At 46.1% G+C, this 17,138-nt stretch overlaps 1 protein-coding gene across 2 annotated transcripts; it reads left to right on the plus strand.

Annotated features, from left to right (window-relative positions):
- The first annotated feature begins 52 nt into the window (after nt 1-52).
- Nucleotides 53-16,651, plus strand: ZCCHC17 (zinc finger CCHC-type containing 17). 2 transcript variants are annotated; one of them, XM_052810760.1, is made up of 8 exons: nt 53-357; nt 435-580; nt 1,001-1,058; nt 2,486-2,586; nt 4,279-4,370; nt 5,150-5,250; nt 6,546-6,694; nt 15,810-16,651. In XM_052810760.1, exons 2-8 carry the CDS (start codon nt 539-541, stop codon nt 15,987-15,989), a joined length of 723 nt encoding a protein of 240 aa, XP_052666720.1. In that variant the 5' UTR covers nt 53-357; nt 435-538; the 3' UTR covers nt 15,990-16,651. The 2 variants fall into 2 exon arrangements, with proteins under 2 accessions (XP_052666720.1, XP_052666721.1); XM_052810761.1 differs by having other exon boundaries at nt 97-328.
- Nucleotides 16,652-17,138: the final 487 nt, after the last annotated feature.

Below are 17,138 nucleotides of genomic sequence, written 5' to 3' on the forward strand. Positions count from 1 at the left end.
CCATCATTGCGCGCGGCGATTGGCGGAGTGGAGAGGTGCCCTGAGGTGAGGGGGGGTGGAGGGAGCAAAATGGCGGCGGCCGCAGGGACCGAGTGATGGCGGTGGTTGGGTGGTGCCGCGCCGGGTGCTGACGGGCTCCGGCTTCTTCCGCGGCCGCCGGGCAGGGCCCGTCCCGCCTCACCCCGCCTGTCCAGGCCGGGCCGGCGCCGCGGCCTCCGGTTCGCGCCCAGCCCAGCCGCTCCCCCCCCGCTGCCTCGGTCCCCCCCGAGCCGGTGTGAGCCGCTGAACCCCCGCGGTGTGAAGGCAGAGACCGTCGGGGCGCGCTGGGGTCGGTGCCGGGCTGTAGCCCAAGTCATGGTGGAATAATGACTGTTGCCTGCTAATAGGTCTGGCCGCAGGAGCTTTCGTGCATTAATTAAATATTTCTTTTCAAGGCATCTCTCTGAACCGGGGCGGTGAATATGCGGTAGCCTGGGGTGAATTCAGCCGGTGGGGCCGTTGGAGCGTCTCTCGCCTGGACCCCGCGAGGCCTGCGGTGATGGAGGCGCTGCCCGAGCTCTACGCCATCTTCCAGGGAGAGGTGTGCGGGGCTGCTGCTGGCGGCCGTCACCCTGCGAGATGTTACAGCCTGTGGCGTGCTGCTTTGTTTCCTTATTTTGTTGTTTCAGTCACCGCTTAGTTCAGCGGCAGTTTGGGCAACTGATGGTTCTGTAGCATGTATATACACGGCTCTGTATATGTGTCTGTGTGTTTATGTACATACATATGGATTTTCATGCATATACGTACAAGATGCTTACCTGAATAACGTAGGAGTGGTTGGCTGACCACACCTACTCCAGAGTTATTAAGCAGTGCTGTGCCTAACCTGCCCTGAAAGCTAAAACTGAAGGAAAACAGGAGAACTGTGTAGGCTTTTTGTGTGTATTCTAACCTGTGGTTTGAAAATGGGTGTTTTGTGAAGGGTTTTCCTTTAGGTGTTGTGTTGGTTTCTTCACAGGTTGCTACAGTGACAGAATATGGGGCATTTATAAAAATCCCAGGCTGCAGGAAACAAGGTTTGTTTCTCTTATTTTGCTCAGACATAGTTTCATGTTGGTGTGTTTGAGCCAAGCAGTCGTCCTTGGAATTAAAGGCTTGCCACCTTTTAGAAAAAGCTCAGAAAAGGTTTTTTTTCCTAAATTAGGACAAAATTGAGGTTCTTGGAAAGTACTTCCGATATGTTTGCATGAATACCAGAAAGACTCAGAGGGCTTTTTGCTAACTTCCAGGTGTTTTAGAGAATCATTTTAAGGTATTGGACAGATTGTAGAAACTTTCTACAGTTAGATAATTTGTCCAACTTCTTTTATGGCCAATACAAATGAAACTGAAATAAAAAAATAAACCAGAAAAGCTGACTTAAAGCTCTGTCTGTGTTTGTGAGAAACCTGCAAAGTCAAACAAACTCATTTTACTAAAGCAGCAGCTTACAGTGGATGTTCTGTCAAATGCTGGTAGGCCCAAAAACAATGCCACCTCCGCTCCCCTCTTGAAGTGTCCAGTCACTATAGTGCCAGTTCTAATAAAAGTTTTTGGACAGAAGTGTGGCTGCTGGAGGGAAGTCGCTTTGAGACGCAAACAGGCCCTGAAACATGATCTTGAACAGCGAGGTGTGTTTCCAGATTTATCCTTCCTTGTATCCCTTGTCCTCTCTGTAGCCCACATGTCATTCGTGCAAATTAAAAATACAATTTTGGGGCTGTGTGACCTTGCAAGCGCAGGACATCGGGGCAGCCATGGTGTTTCATGCTTTTGACTTTGCCAGCAAAGTATTGTGTTGCTGATGCGTGAAATGGGCGCTTTATTCTCCGGTGCTTGGGGTGGCCTCAGAGGACAGGCAGGATGGGAGAGGTGTTAGTGCCTGCTACAGTTTTCCGTATGGGTGCCTGATATGTTGAGTACAAAGACACTGCTTTGGGGTCCTGCTTCTCTGAGTTAATTTGGAGCAGATCTTGGTGACCTTTTACGTGTTTGATTGATGCAACTAGTTGATTCTCACCTGCATAATGTACTGGAGGAAAGAAATGGTTAGTTTTGCGTAGGGGAACCGCTGAATATGTGCCCTGTCTCCCAGAGCAGTGGTCTCCAAACGTTTTTGATTGTGCACCCCCAGTTAACCCTATCAGTTAATTTTTTGAGCAGACACCCCCAATATATGTATATTTATTAATAAATTAAACACATGTACTACTGTACTAATGTTATGTACATTAGAAAACATACTCCAAAATAGAAGTCAAAACAGGATGAGCTAAAGATGAAATAAGCACTATTAATTTTTTTTATTTTATTTGTTACTGGTAAAAAAATATTTTCTTCCCACACCCCAAAGGATTGTCTCACCTCCATCACACTTTGGAGACTGCTGTTCTAGAGGGCAAAACTGAGAAGTGGAGACTTGTTTTTATTTTTTCCCTTTCTTCTCTTCCAAAACCATGACCAGGCCTTGTCCATAAGACTCACATGTCCTCCTGCCGTGTGGATAAACCCTCAGAGATAGTAGATGTTGGAGACAAAGTATGGGTGAAGCTTATCGGAAAAGAGGTAACGTTAATTCTTGTTTCTTTAATGCTGCGGTGGTAAAATATACTGCAAAAACACTGAGAACTTCTGTTCACAGAGGCTGTGTGTTCCTGTTGCTCTGTTGGGGTTTGGCAGGCTCTATTTTACAGACGGGTGAATTCTCTTTACCTCTAGATGTGACTTTGGGCACATCGCTTCTGTGACTTGCAACAATGCAGGTCAGAAAAAGGGACTTTATAAAAGCTTTTGGCTTAAAAGTAACAAAACGCTTCCCTTTCTTCCCCTGCGCACCCCTTCACAGCTTGTATCACCTTAACTGTGTGATTTGGTGGCTAAATGAGCAATTTGAAAGGATCCCAAGATAAGAGCTGATATAAACCCAGTTTGAGAGGCAGGAGTGTTCTTAGAGATTTTTGTTCATTTGATTTGAAGAAAGTATCAGTGGCATTATGCCCAGACTTTTTGTTTGTTTGTTTTGAAGTAAGAGCATTATACATTCCCCCCCTCCCCCCCTACAATCTACATTCCTTTTTCTCCTGCAGAAGATGTGACAATGGGTATATCATCTGTATTTAAAGATTACTTGGAACAAAAACTAAAGACTTGTGCTTTGGTGAGCCATGGAAACAAAGCAAGCTGACTGTATTTTGTTGGGATCAAGGTGGAAGCATTCAGTTCAAAGTTGCACAGGATTTGGCCATAAATGCTTTGCTTTTTTTTTTTTTTTTGGAAGAAGATAATCAGGTTGATGTACAAAACAAGGACTTAATTTTGTGTGAGATAAGGGAAATGGGTTGAGAAACTTGGTCTTATTTACACAATATAGAAAAACTATATGAAAGACTTCACAGATTTTCACTTTTTTTTTTTTAAGCCATCTGTGGTGTGCTTTTTTTTAACTTTTTTTTTTATTTTGTTTGTGTAAGTTTCTATTAAGCCACTGTTTTCTTATCTGGAGCACAGCTGTTGGGCTCCTGGCTTCCTTGCTGTAGAGGCAAGGGGCAGAAGCATGTTGGAGAGGTGGACAGCAGAAGAGTTCATTGTTGGATTGCCTGCAAATAGCTGCATGGGTGTCATAAACAGACAAAACAGAAATACCTTCAATAGCAGCATTGGTGAAAATGCAGAAAGTTGCAAGAAAGGCTTAGGAAAAAAAAAACAAACCCCAAACATACAACTTTTGCTCTTGCTTCTAAAGTGGTAATGTGGCAATCAAGAACTTACTAGGATTCAGAAAAGAGTAAGCCCCTAACAGAGATACTTAAAACATTTTTAGTCTCATAAGAGGATCAAAATAGGGAAATGGATATAACGTTTTATTTTTCAGGATGCAAGTTGGCTAAAGTACTGGTCCAGGGGGAACTGTCTTGAGGGTGGATGATTTGAGAATTGTAGCAAAGCTTCCAAACATGCACTTTCTTCTACAGCTCTTGGCTTTGGTCATACAGAAAGCAGAATGTTAATCTGAGCAGACCTATAGTTTGAGCTTGTCTTACTACTGAGATAGCTGCTTAACAGAAGCTATTTTATTAGCTAGAGTACTCTAAATGCAGCTACAAAACAATAGAACAAAAGCACTTTCACGTAGTATCCTTTGTGGTGCTGCTCTTTGCTAACCAACAGTTTCCTTGCTTCTCTGTAGGCCTCCAGACACAGTGTATTAATTAACATCGTTGTCATTTATTTGTCTCGTTCCCTGTCTTCCTCTTTCAGATGAAAGATGACAAACTGAAGCTTTCCCTCTCCATGAAGGTTGTTAACCAAGGCACAGGAAAAGACCTCGATCCAAACAATGTTTCCCTTGAGTAGGTAAATCTACTGAGCAGAATATAACAGATCAGAGAGGTTGCTACTGCCTGCTTTTCCCTGCCTTGCATTCCTGGCTTTCCTGCCATACTTATTCTCTAGGTCCCCCATCCTTTGGAGGGCAAGGCTGGCTCTCCCTGAGCCCCCCAGCGATGCACTGGCTGGCTGGAGGATTGACTGAAGGCATTCCCTTGGTTATGCTGCCTAGAGGCAGGCAGGAGCTGGAGGAGGCTGCAGGGAGCTCCAGCCTTTCACACCACGGCAGGATTTTCATTCTTGTGTTGTGATGGCAGTGTGCTTGTACTGGAAGGACTGATCATTCCAGCTGGGGATTTGTCTCACTTTCACATACTATGAAATCAAATCTTAACTGCTTGGATGTTTCAGAGCTTCCTTGTCTACCTTTTTTTGCAACATCTTTTGCAGATCAAATGAAATTGCTTTATTTTCATACTGGGCAAGTATATTTATGTGTGTGTTCACACAGAAAATACAGATGTTAGTATAAAGGATGTAACTGCAGCTCCCTGCATTTGTCTGTGCTCAGTTAGTCTCAAAAGCAGAAGATGACAGGTAAAATATGCTGTTAACAATGTGGTTTATTCTAATGAGCAGTTGGTCAGCTCTGTTCTTTGGTTTAGCTGATTAAGTGGCTCTTTTAGAGCAACATTTGAGAAAAACTTCTGTTTAGGTTGTGTCCATATAAATACACAGGGTTAAAGATGAAAGTGGATGAGAGTGGAAGAGGGAGAAAATGGAACTGTCCTTCTCTTTCCAGTCAGGATGAGAGGAAAAAACGCACGTTCAGAGACTACACGAGTCAGAAGATCACGCTTGAAGCTGTCTTGAACACTGTGTGCAAGAAATGCGGTTGCAAAGGTATGTTTATGCAGGGCTGTCTTGTTCTTTTGATGTAGCCTTGTTCTAACCAGGTGGTGACTTGTAGATAGGATTGTATCAACATCTGTCTCACGGTTGTGTATAAGGACTGGATTGTGCGTCCAGGTGTCTCTTTTAGAGGAGAACTACGTTTTCAATCACTTGTTACAAAAAGGAGAGACTTAGCTGAACTCCTTTTATAAAGGTTTGTTTCTTAAAATCGTGTCCCTTTGAGCTTCCTGTAAAGAACCTTCCTACTGAGTGCAGGTTCAGTACAGGTTCCCTTCTTGCAGTATTTGTGTTAATGTGTCTTATAGTTGAGGTCCTGTTTCAGTTTTGCGTTTTAAAAAATAAACATGTATCTTCACCAGATCATTTAATTCTGAAGAACAATCAGTGGAAATTACTGATCAGTTGTTGGGAACACAGTGTTAGCTTGTGAGCAGTGTCTTAGAGTTGAAAACAAGCGTTTGGGTTTTTTTAACCTGGTGAAATTTTTATGTTTTGCCTAGTTCAGCAATAGGAAATTGGCTTATGTGATGGCTTTTCAGTAGCTTTTTGCAAGTGGCTGAGGCATAAAGTAGTCTTTTGTACATGGAGTTTTTGCTGCACCCTACTTGTCTTAGGTTATTTAGCCATAGAATAAATGGTTAAGCTGGAGTTAATGCTATTCTGCAGAAGGTTAATAATGAATATGGTTCTCTGTAGTGGTAGACAACTATCTTTAAAATAACATTTTAAAGAACCCCCAAAACTTTAAACTGGATACTGTGTATTTTCAGTCTGCTTTTTAATGATGATGTCTACTCATAACAGGCAGGTAGATGTTATCTATCTGCAGTTTCCACTACAACTCTTAGTGGGTCAACCTTGATGTCTCCACAGTAGAAAGGGTAGAACCAGAATGAGCTGATTTCCTCTATATTTGTGGCTTTGGTCTCATTTACCAGGTGCCTGTCATGCCAGTTTACTCCCTTTCCCATACACTTTTCCGTGCTCTTTAAGCCCTTGCACAGACACGTTTCTGCCAATTGCCCTATTCAGACAAAAGTGTCTTAGTTTTTGCCTGACTAATCTTCCCAGAATGACCTGTGTTGAATTTGCTCCCCGGCTTGTTTAATTGGGGCATGTTAAACTATCTGAAATGCTAGGACAAAAAAATGTACAGCGTAGATTCTCTTATTGTGACTAATGATAGAAAGATCATTGGCAGCACTTCAGGTGTCTGAAATGCAGTTGTTTAAAAAAAAAAAAAAAAAAGGCGGGGGGGCACTCCTTCAAACATTATTTTACAGGTCATTTTGCCAAGGAGTGTTTCATGCAGCCTGGAGGTACCAAATATAGCCTCATTCCAGAAGAGGAGGAAGAGGAGGTGGCAGCAGCAGGATATGAAAGAGATAAAAAGACCAGCATGGTTGATGAGCCTCCAAAAAAAAGGAAAAAGGTATGAAGTGCCCTACTGCTGGCCTGGAAAAGTGAACCAGATAATTTGTTCTGTATAGTTACACCTGTGATTTACTATGGCAACATGGTTATGAGTAGCCAGTTCTGGGCTGAGAAAGTGGCTCAGTTTTGTGCAGGTTCTATAGCAAAACAGGAATCTTCTCTGCAGACTTTTTAGTAATTCTTACGCTTTCTCCCTTTATTCTTGTTAAACTGTCTTTAAGATGGTTTTGTGCTATAATGCACAGTCCTCAAAAGAGATTTCTTACAGTGAGAAGAGGATTTTTATTTTTTTCCTTGGTCTTTGTGAGGCTCTATAGAAATTGCTTCAGTTTCCTTAATTTCTGATTCTTGCCAATAACCCTGTTTCTCCTCCCTTCTCACTGCTCTCGCCCTAACACCTTTCTTTAACCTGAACTAAATGCCCTGCTGCCTTGCTACAGCAGGTATCCTGACCCCGCCAGTGCGATGTGAACTGGGCTTATCTGCACATGCCAGGGGAAAATTGCTGGTTGTATTTGCACAGGGGGCATACTCCATTTCCAGGCTCTAAAGCAATTTTTGTCTATGTGAAAATGTCAAGAGGTAAGAGACCTTTTATGTCCAGTGTTTGAACTCTGGCTTCAGAGCATGCTGGCATAAAATGTAGCAGAGACCTGAATCCAAAACAGGAGTGTTCATTGGTCGGTCTCTTTATACAGCAATGAGTATTCCAGTTCCAGACTTCAGTACATAAACTGTTTCATCAGCCCCTTCACAAATGGAGTCCAACTTCTAATGACACTTCCAAAGCCCCCTTTTTTCTTTTTTTCTTCTTTTTTTCTTTCTCTTTCCAGCTCTGTGGCCTGTCTGTATCCCTCAACAGGAGCAACAGGCAGGAAAGGTGGTGGATTTCATTTTTACAAGAGAGGGACAAAGATGGTGTTAGCAATTGCATAGCGAGAACTGACTTCTGAGGGCTTAGTTCTTCCAGGCTCACTGTGGAGTTAAACCAGTACTGGTGCTAGTAGGAGAGACTGCAGATGCTGGCAACAGGCAACAGAGGAGTCTGTTTTGATGACAACACTTGGACCAGTCCAGAGTCACTGACGCTGGTAGCTGAAGTCTTGCTTCCAGTCATGTTTTTCACTGGTATTGTGGTTTCTGGCACTCTTATGGTATGCTCTTATTTGAGAGAGGAGTAGCTGGGGCTGTTTGTGGGATTGTAGGTGTTGGCTACACTGGAGTAGAAGAGCCAGGTGTGTAGTGACTTTCCTTGTGTCAGCCTCTGCCCTGTGGCATACCTGTTTCTGCCCTACAGTCAGTACAAAATGAAGTTAGCATTAATTTGATGCCTAATTTGCAGTTCTTGTTTGCTCGGTAGTGCTCTGGATAGCTGATCCAGTAGCAGAAATGGGATCTGTCTTCACTGTAGGTCCTGTTGCCTGGTTCCATCCCAAGATGTGCTTTGTTTTCCCACTACGTATGCTCTTACTCAAGAATGTCTTGTACTTGTCTGCAGAGCGTCATTACAGTGCGATAGAAAATACACATGGTCTTCTTTCTACTCTGATCTTGGAAGCACACGATTGAACAGAGTTATCTCAGATGCCAGGCTAACTGCAACTCTGACCTTTCCGGACTCCAGACGTTGGGCTTCCCTCTTGCCATGGAGCAGTGTGTGAGCAGGCTGTTGGTAATACTTTTGCAGGGCTGGGTATTCTCCTGCCTTGGGTTCTCTTCCCTCTAGCAGTGGTGCTGGTTTGTTTGGTAAAGGCTTGTGTAACTGTTACTTAAATGCTGCAGGGGGGGAAAATTACACTGAGGTGTGCAAATAACTCATTATCATATCAGTGCTCATCCACCAGGGTGGGGATTCCCTGTGGAGTCTTGCCCTGCTGAGACTACAGGAGATGTGGGTGACTGTCCTGAATTTGTTACTAATTTTGGGGGGGGGTCTGTGGATTAACAGCCTTCCTTTAAATCTTGCTTGTTGCTTTGATCTTCCTCCCTTCTCAAGGAGGAGATCAAAAGTTTTCAGATGTTTTCCAGTGCTGGAAAATAAAGCTTTGAGCTTTTTGGAGGCAGGATGTGGGATCCTCGAAATGAATAGCTCCCTTGTTGTCTCGAGTGCCTGCTGTGACCTTGTCTGGGAGCCACCATATGCTTCCTTGCTTGCCTGAAGCCCCAGGGGGATTTACACAAAGTAGAAATAGCTCAATCTACCTAGTAGCAATTGCCTTGCTGACCCTATCCCATCCTATGCTTGTAACATAAATGTAGAATTTATGTTTTTAAATGAATAGACAGAGAACTGCTATCAACCAAGCATCTGTTTAGTGTCATAGCAATAGTATTAACCTTTTTGGTTGTTCATGATCAACATTTTCTGTTTCCTTGATCTGGTGCTTCCTTGCAGTTTCTGGGTGCTCTTTTCTCTCCCCAGAGATTACTCTCCTTACTGAGATACTCTGGGGTCCTCACCCCCTTTTTTCTTGGCTTGCCTTCCCAATGGTTCCTCAGTTCCTCACTTTTCTCCTACCTGAGCCCCACAGCATTTACAGGATTAAGAGACAGCTGTAGGCTTCAGGTCTCTGCACTGGCACAGGTTTCTGCTGCGACCATGGGCACAAGTCTTTCTAGTGACAGATCACCCTGTTAGTATCCTTCATGAGAGCACTCTCCTGCCTCCTGTAATCCCTGAGAAAATAAGTGGCTTGAGGGAGAAGCGGAGATGCTGCTGTCGCAGCGCTGTGCGGAAGTACCGGGGAGCATCTGAGGAGTCGCTGACAGCTGCGCAGGCATGTGTCTGTGTCCCTTTCACTTTTACTCTTTGGGTCACAGGGTGAAGGATCTCCTATGGGAACGCAGCAGCGTGCCTGTGCTGTGCTTGCGTGGGAGGGAGGCGTGCTGAGAAGAAATGAATCCTTCTGCTGCTTCTTTCTTCTCTGTCTTTCAAGAAAAGATCTGCAGGTTGGACAGCAGGAGTAACCCCTTTAATTTAAATTTTACAAAAGCTTCCCATCTTCTCCTCAGACACATGAATTAACTTATCCCTGGGGTAGTTTTGCAATGGTCGTTGGAATTGCATAGTAAATGTGACCTGTGATGGCTTGTAGGCAGACTTTGCTGTTCTTTCTCCCATGTGTAAAAGATGTCCAGGCAATCTGCTTGCAGATGTTGTCTCCTCATGTAAAAACCACACCTTCTTAATTGTTACCTGTTCAGTGACCTGTAGTTCATCAAGCCTTAGTCCATTCTCACTTGTAGCTGGTACTTGTTCTACTAGTTCTTACATGGCATTAGCTTGGGGCACAGCTCTTCACACACTGTGCTGTTCTCTTACTGTCCTTATCTGTGCTATTCTGAACTTTTCTGTATTTATTTAATGGCCATAGACTGGATTCTTCTCATCACGTTAATACTGTCTGGTCCTCAAACAAGGCATACAATAATACCTTTAGAGTTACGTAATTAATCTTGTTTGGAATTAAACTGAGTGGTGGAATTTTGCTTTTTTTTTTTTTTTTCTTTTTCTCTTGAAGAATAAAAAAAAACCTAGAAGGATTACTGACACCTCTCTGGTGATGCAGGAAGGCATGTATCTGGAAATCCATTCTAATTTTTCACAAGGATAGACATAAAGTCTCTGAATGAGACCATAACTCCACAAAAGGGCCTGGCGAAAAATATTTAAACTTCTTGGAGAGTTCTGGACACTCCCCTCATCTCAAAATCAAATACCTTCAGAAAGAATGAATTGCTGTAACATTCTTAAAGCATAGCCTGAGGCAACTTGCCTTACAAAAGTCAGGAGAGAGCCTAGTGTGCTAATGTCCCCCCTTAGTGCCAGGTATTTAAAAATAACTAGAGCAGTAGGAAAACCAGCACTATCAGGCTCTAGTCCAGCCTGTTGCTCTTCTGCATGCCAGCTCCCAAGGAGGGTTTTGTAGAGGAAAGATATTGAGGCAAGTTTGTTCTGTTTTGGTAGAATTGTAGTCGTTACATAAATTGGACAGGACATGCAAGGAACCGTAACGTGCAGGTCTTTGTACTTGTTGGCCCTCTCTGCATCTTTACACTGGGAGTCTGCTTGGGCAAAATCCACTCAAAATGTTTACACAAATGCAGTGTTTGCAGTTCTGGGGGAGTGCCTGGGTGTGCCTGAGAGCTGAGTTGAGTTTCATCCATCAGCAGCCATCGGTTTTGGAGACAGGTTTGCAGCTCAGGGTGTGGTAGGGCTTTGCTGCCGTTGCTGGAGGCAGAAACCTGGCCTTTGCTTTGGCACTGCCCTCTCCACACGTAAACTAGAGAAATGCTCCTGCTTGTGCAATGGTGAGTTGACTAGTAACTAGTAAGCAGAGTGCTTGTCTCCCAGTACTGGGACAGTGGAGTTTAAAGAAATCTGTGGTCTAATAGAAGGGTGCTGCTCATGCAGAATGATTTCACAGGAGCACTGTCTCCTGCTACAGAAAACGTTAAGCTTTTCTGTTGCTGGCTTGCTCCCTGCAGTGTTTGCAGTCCAGCTTGTGCTTATATGCTGTGGTGCTTGCATTACTGCACCGAAAGTACTTTTTCTGTGTTAGTGTGAGCAGTTTGGCTGTTAGAAGCCCCAAAAAGGGGAGACTGAGGGGTTGGGTTTTTTTCAGCCAGCACAATGTCCACGTGTGTACTCTTATTTCCCCTGTAATCCTGAAGGAACGTGTGTGACATCCTGTCCTGTCTTCAGCCTTCGCATGCTGAGAAAGTTTCCCAAGCTCTGGAATGAAACTCTGTTAGTTGTTAAGGTCTTGTCAAACTTTCTCACCATGTGCACAGGCTGGAAAAGCTTGAGAAAATTCTCCTTGCTGCACCCCTTTCTCTAGAACATTTAACTCTTCACCATCCGCCTCTTCTGAAGACTGTTACGATTTGCTTCTGCTCTTTGTCTGTGGGTAGGGGACTTTGTAGGGACTTTGGTATTGTCCCACAGAAAAATGTAGACACTCAAATTTTGGGTGACATCAATGATCATAGTGCTGTTGTGGAGCTACAAAAAACTGACACCTGCCAAGAGTGTGCTAGGTGTGGAGTGAACTCAGTGCTTTGTTCTCTTCCCTGGAGTCTCAGAGGACTCTTTGCTTGATGTTAGCTCCAAGCAATGCGTTGTCTTTGCTCTTCCACCTCCCTAGAAGAGTTCTGTTTCACATTGAAAAAGCTACTAGCTTCCTTCCTTTGTTGTCCCTAATTGATAGCCTGTATCTGGTGCTACGACACATGATCCATACTAAATTGATGTCTTTAGCTGGGCCTTTTGTGTCCCCACTCTTACGGGAGAGTATGTTGTTTTTAAATGAAGTGTAGACAGACTAGGCGTGTCTTCCCGTAAGCCAGTATATTAACCTTCATATGGAAACTGCACTTGACTGGAAGTGGCTGAAGCTAATGGAAGAAATGTCTTGTGGGGAGGAGGGGGGAGAACCTAGCCTTCTCTGTGCTCTCCGCATTGGGACACTTTTTCCCCGAGCAGTTTTAAGACCATTTGCACTTCAGGGGAGGATTGCGGGTGGCAGTGGAGGGCTACCAGGAACCCTGTGCCTTCGCTGTTAATGCATACCTACATACAGCACGGGCTTGGCTTTAATGTGCTTGCCTGCCTTGGTGAGCTACCTGAGCACCTCCAAGCCTACAGCAGATGATGCAGAGTCGGGATGTAGAAATCAGTTACTGCAGGGGATTTCCCCCCCACCCTTTGCCTCAGTTTTTCATTCTGTTCTTAGCAGCTGCTTCTGGCTTTTGTTTTGAACTGATGAGTGCTGGTCTCTTAGCTTGGAGTCTTCTTGGTGAATATGCACATGCTGTCGTGTCTTGGGCTTCCTTCTTTGAAGCGAGTTTTCTTTACGTGGATGCTTTCCAATCCATTTCCAGCCAGGGTTGTTCTTTTCCCCTGGATGGGGTGGGTGTGTAACAGGCTTAAGGCAGCACCTGCGGGCATCCGAGGGAGGAGGGAGTATCTCAGGCTGGACCCGCAAAACCAGTGTCAGTGCTGGGTTCAGACCTTTAGCCCCCATGGCCAGCCTTGTGCTGTGCCTGGTTATGTTAGAGCAGGTGGAAATACTTGCCCACCCCAATCATTCTGATTTTGTACAGGTATCTCGTGTATCTGTGGCTGATTGCCACTGTTCCCTTCATCTAATCATGTGTTCATTTTCTTTCCCTTGGCTTAGCTTCTAGGGTGGCTGTGGATGTCTGCAGCAGCTGGCCAAGGAGGGTGGCCTCCCTAAGGACTTGTCCTGCCTGTAGTCCTGTGACTGGCTTAACCGTGCCCTTGGCCTTGCTGCTTCTTTCTGCTTCCTTATGAAATGAGTGCATGGCACTAAGAGTCCTGCCAAGGCAGGGGTGACTTACAGCAAACCTCTCCCAGGAAAACTCTGCAAGCCCAAGGGTGGCCTTGAGGTCATTGGGGACACTCTTGGCAGAGAAAATAAGCAGAGCTTTTGGCTTGGGGGCTCCCATTACACTCCCTTGTGTAGTGGAACGTCAAACATGTTTGTGTGTTATGTTTGGGACTGTCACTTGACTGCTGTCTGTCTCCCATTGTGCTGCTCCCCAAAGCCTGTGCACAGCCGAGCTCTGAACAAGCCATCATTCAACCTCTTTCAAGTAGAGATGGGGGGGTGGGGAAATGTAGGGTTTTTTTGTCTGGCTTACTGGGACTCCTTTTCCTGGTCTAGTGATGCCTTGAAGTGAATGCCCTGGGCTTCTCCCACTCATTCGCGCAGGCTCAGCAGACTCATTACCACTGCTAACAGAGAGCTCAGCCCTTTGGAGGTGGTGGTCAGCATGGGAGGCAATGCCATGGCTCCTTGCTAATGCTCTGCTTCAAGGCCTCCCTTTGACCCCAGCTGCAATGCTGCTGTGGTGTCTCAGCTGCAGGGCATGTTTTTACAAACCCAGGATGACACCAGTCTACAGGAGGTGCATCCAGTAAAGATAAAGCGTGTGCAGGGGGAAAGGAGTTGGGCTATGCTAGGGATTAAAAGCTCATCTAATGCAGCTAGCAGTAGCATCTGTATCACTGGCACCTGGCTGCATAGTTAAATTATGGAAGAGAATAGGATGCTGGTTTGCAGCAAGTTTGGAGAAGGTTGTGCCCAGTCTTACGGGTGCACCAGTTCCAGAGCAGTGAGCACATGTGGATCACCCAGGAAGGTGCAGCTCGCTTTAAGCCAAAAAGCTGGTATATGGCTTAGTTAAAGCAGCAAGCTTTGCTTGCTGGGTTGCATTCCTCACTGGTGTTGTCTAAGCCTATCACAGGCAATCGCCTGGGCTTGGGTTGCCTTGCTGGTCCATCTCTGCTTCATGAAACCCTCTTTTGTTTCTTCCACTGCATCTTCTGTATGTCCTTGAATAGAAGGAAAATTCACAATAGCCATTTTCACAGGAAAGTCTCTCTTTGATGTTGATGGGACCGTGGATGAGATCAGTGGATCCTCCTTGGAGGCCAGTGTTGCTGGGCTTGGACGGAAAGCTGGAACCCTTCCTGGTCTTAGCAGTCTGGAAGTGCTTTATATTAAGCATGTGCCAAATACTAAAATTACTTTATTTTATGGGCACTCTCACCTGCATGCTGCTTTCCTTTACTTCCCGGAACCAAGGGGCAAGAGACAAAATGCCTCATTTTTGCAGGACAATAATTTCTTTTTCAAAGCATCTTCCTAAAATATGCCTGAAAAAAAAATCTTCCATCTTATTCCAAGAGTTGGTCTATGTTATCACTTTACGGGTATTCAGAGGATTAGAAAGGTGAGTCATGCTGGGATCAGAATTGGATGCTTGTTTATTTGCGCACAAAAGCTGACCACGCTGGCTGACACCTTCTGAGCCATTTGTGTTCTGGGCACTGGGACCACTCGGGTTGGCACTGGCTGCCCAGCCTGCCTCCAACGCTGGCCTGCCCTGGCTGAAGAGCAGTGGTTTACTGAGCCGTTAGGCTCCCTGGCTCGCAGAGGTCACGTCTGGCTCCTGAGAGCTGCGGTCAGCATTTCTCCTCCTGCTCCTTGCTGGAAGGGGATGAAGCAATGGGCAGAGCAGGGCTAGCAGCTGGGCTGTGTGCACTGCCAGCGCAGGCGGATCAGATCCTCTCCCCAGTACCATTTTCTAATTAAATATATACAAATTGCTGTACTGCAGCATTAAATAGTCTTTATCTGTTTTGGGATGCTCTGCCTGATGCGATTCCAGTGGAAGGTATACCGCGGTATTGATCTCAGAGTAATCTCTACTTGGTAGTTAGTCACGTGCCTCAAAATGGAGGGTTTAGATCCATTTCAAAGTTCCTGATGAGCTTTATTCCAGCACCAGCTGTTCTTACTCTGCATCTGAATGTCAGGTCTTCAGCTCTGTATAGCTTTTGCTTCAGGGCTTTGCAGAAACACAGCCCGGGGAACTCAGTGCTGCCCCCGGACTCTGCCTGTGTGCAGGGGCGGGGAGGGAGGGAAGCTGCAAGAGCAGGATGGTGTGCAATCTGCTTGGAGATTGTGCAAAGAGTTGCTGCTTGCAAAAGGGCACTTTCCTCATCCCTGCTCCCCTCCAGGGAGGGCTGCAAGAAACTCTGACTGGCATTTCTTGGGCTTGGGCTTTCCTGCAAGGAGAAGGGCGTGTTGTCGTGGGTGCTTCAGCACATCAGTGCTCATTTCCTGGCAGTCTGTGGGCTGATGATGGTGTGGGGATGCAGAGATGGTGCTCATGTCCAGCTGGCTATTTTAGAAACCCATTTTGTTGGCAAAAAGACTTCATCCTGCCAACTTTTATTAATAAAGAATAGCCTTAAATAATGGAGTAAGCTGTGACCGTGAAGGGATGGCAAGGACACTTGTGATTCTACTAACAGTTTTCAGACTTGGATTTACATTTTGATATCCCACCTCTGCTCTGACAGCTGCTGTACTCTGCCTGGTGCAGCTGTGGACTGACAGTGGTGGTTAAATCCTGACTCACTGGGGCAGAAGCTGTGTGCGCTTTCCGTGTAGGAGCAGGCTTGCCCCTGTCACAGCTTGCAAGGCACTCATTACAGAAAGTGTCTCGCTGCCCTGGTGAGCACAAGTGACAGTTTTCCCACGTGCAAGGCTTTTTATTTGTTTTCCTTCATTTGCTAGGAGAAGAAGAAGAAAAAGAAGCACAAGAATAAGCAGTCCTCCGAGTCAGACTCAGACAGCTCAGACTCAGACAGCGATGGGGCTCAGCCAGCCAGCAAGAGGACCAAGCATTCAGGGAAGCCCAGCAAGGCTCAGAAGAAGAAGAAGAAAAAGAAGCATAAGAAGAAGCCCCGGGATTGAGCAGGCAGGCGTACTGGCATTGTGAGTCCCTGGTGCACACCATGAGGAGCGAGCAGAACTGAATCAGCGCACCCCTTGCTCCAGGGACAAGGAGTTTCGTTCTCCTAAAAGTAACGCTCCGTGTGCGGTGTTACAGGTGTTGACTTTGATACAAGTTGTCCTCTGTTACTTTAGGCGCGAGCTGCCGTTTTCTCCCACCAGTAGGCACTCCTGCCAAAATAGGCTAATTGCACCCCTTCGTCGGCACCTCTCCCATCCTGTAGCCTCATCGTTTCGCTGGGTGAGCTGCCAGCGCTCGGCGGCTCCCCTGGACAGTGCGGCCAGCTGCACCGAGCCTGCATGACATCAGCCCCAATCCAGTTGCCTGTAAAAGGTGGAGCCGCGCAGCTGTGCTTTCCCTGCCTGTCCCGGCACCGTGCTCGGGAACAGAGGTGGTTGTTGCTGGGACCTGTGATGGGGCTATGTCCTCCCAGCCGGTAACAGTGTGGAGCTGCTTGGCTTTGGTCTGCAAACCTTCCCCCAGCCTCACTCATTTCATCTGCAAACATTGGGAGTGAAAGAGTAAGAAGCAAATGGAGGAGTGGAGGTATTTTAAGTAAACATTAACTGTGGTGTGTTTGCCGCCTTGCGAAGTGATGAAAAATAAATCTCTCCAATCTCCAGTTGTACTTTGTACTGGGTCTTTTCTTTTCTATGTTCCATGCTTCACCTTGGGCAGTGAAAAAATAGGGCTAGCTGTGTGGGAGGGGATGAGATCTGCATTAAAGGGTTTTTTTGAAAGTCCTGGCTGCTTTCAGAGCTTCCCCAGGGTGGGAAGGGGGTGTGTGATGACGTGACCCCTGCGAGAAGCCTGGTGCCTTCTTGTAAGGAGCAACTGGACCATAAATCTTGTAACTGGAGCTGAAGGTCAGGGGGGAAGGGATGACAGAGGGCTGAACTGTCCTGCACTGGGTCTGTGGTTGCTCCAGGCTGCGGTGACGGCAGAGGAAGTCTGCCAGGAGCAGCTTGTCCCTGCTGGGCAGATGTGCCAAACGGGGAGCTGAGTCGCTCCTGGTGTCTACAGGGAAGTGAGAGTTGGGCTGGCGATTGCCCCTTGGCATAGCAGGAGGAGGACTCGGGGTCACTGGAGGCAGCCTGCCCCTTCTCCCT

This window comes from Harpia harpyja, chromosome 16 (genome assembly GCF_026419915.1).
Source record: "Harpia harpyja isolate bHarHar1 chromosome 16, bHarHar1 primary haplotype, whole genome shotgun sequence".
In the NCBI taxonomy this organism is placed as follows: Eukaryota; Metazoa; Chordata; class Aves; order Accipitriformes; family Accipitridae; genus Harpia; species Harpia harpyja.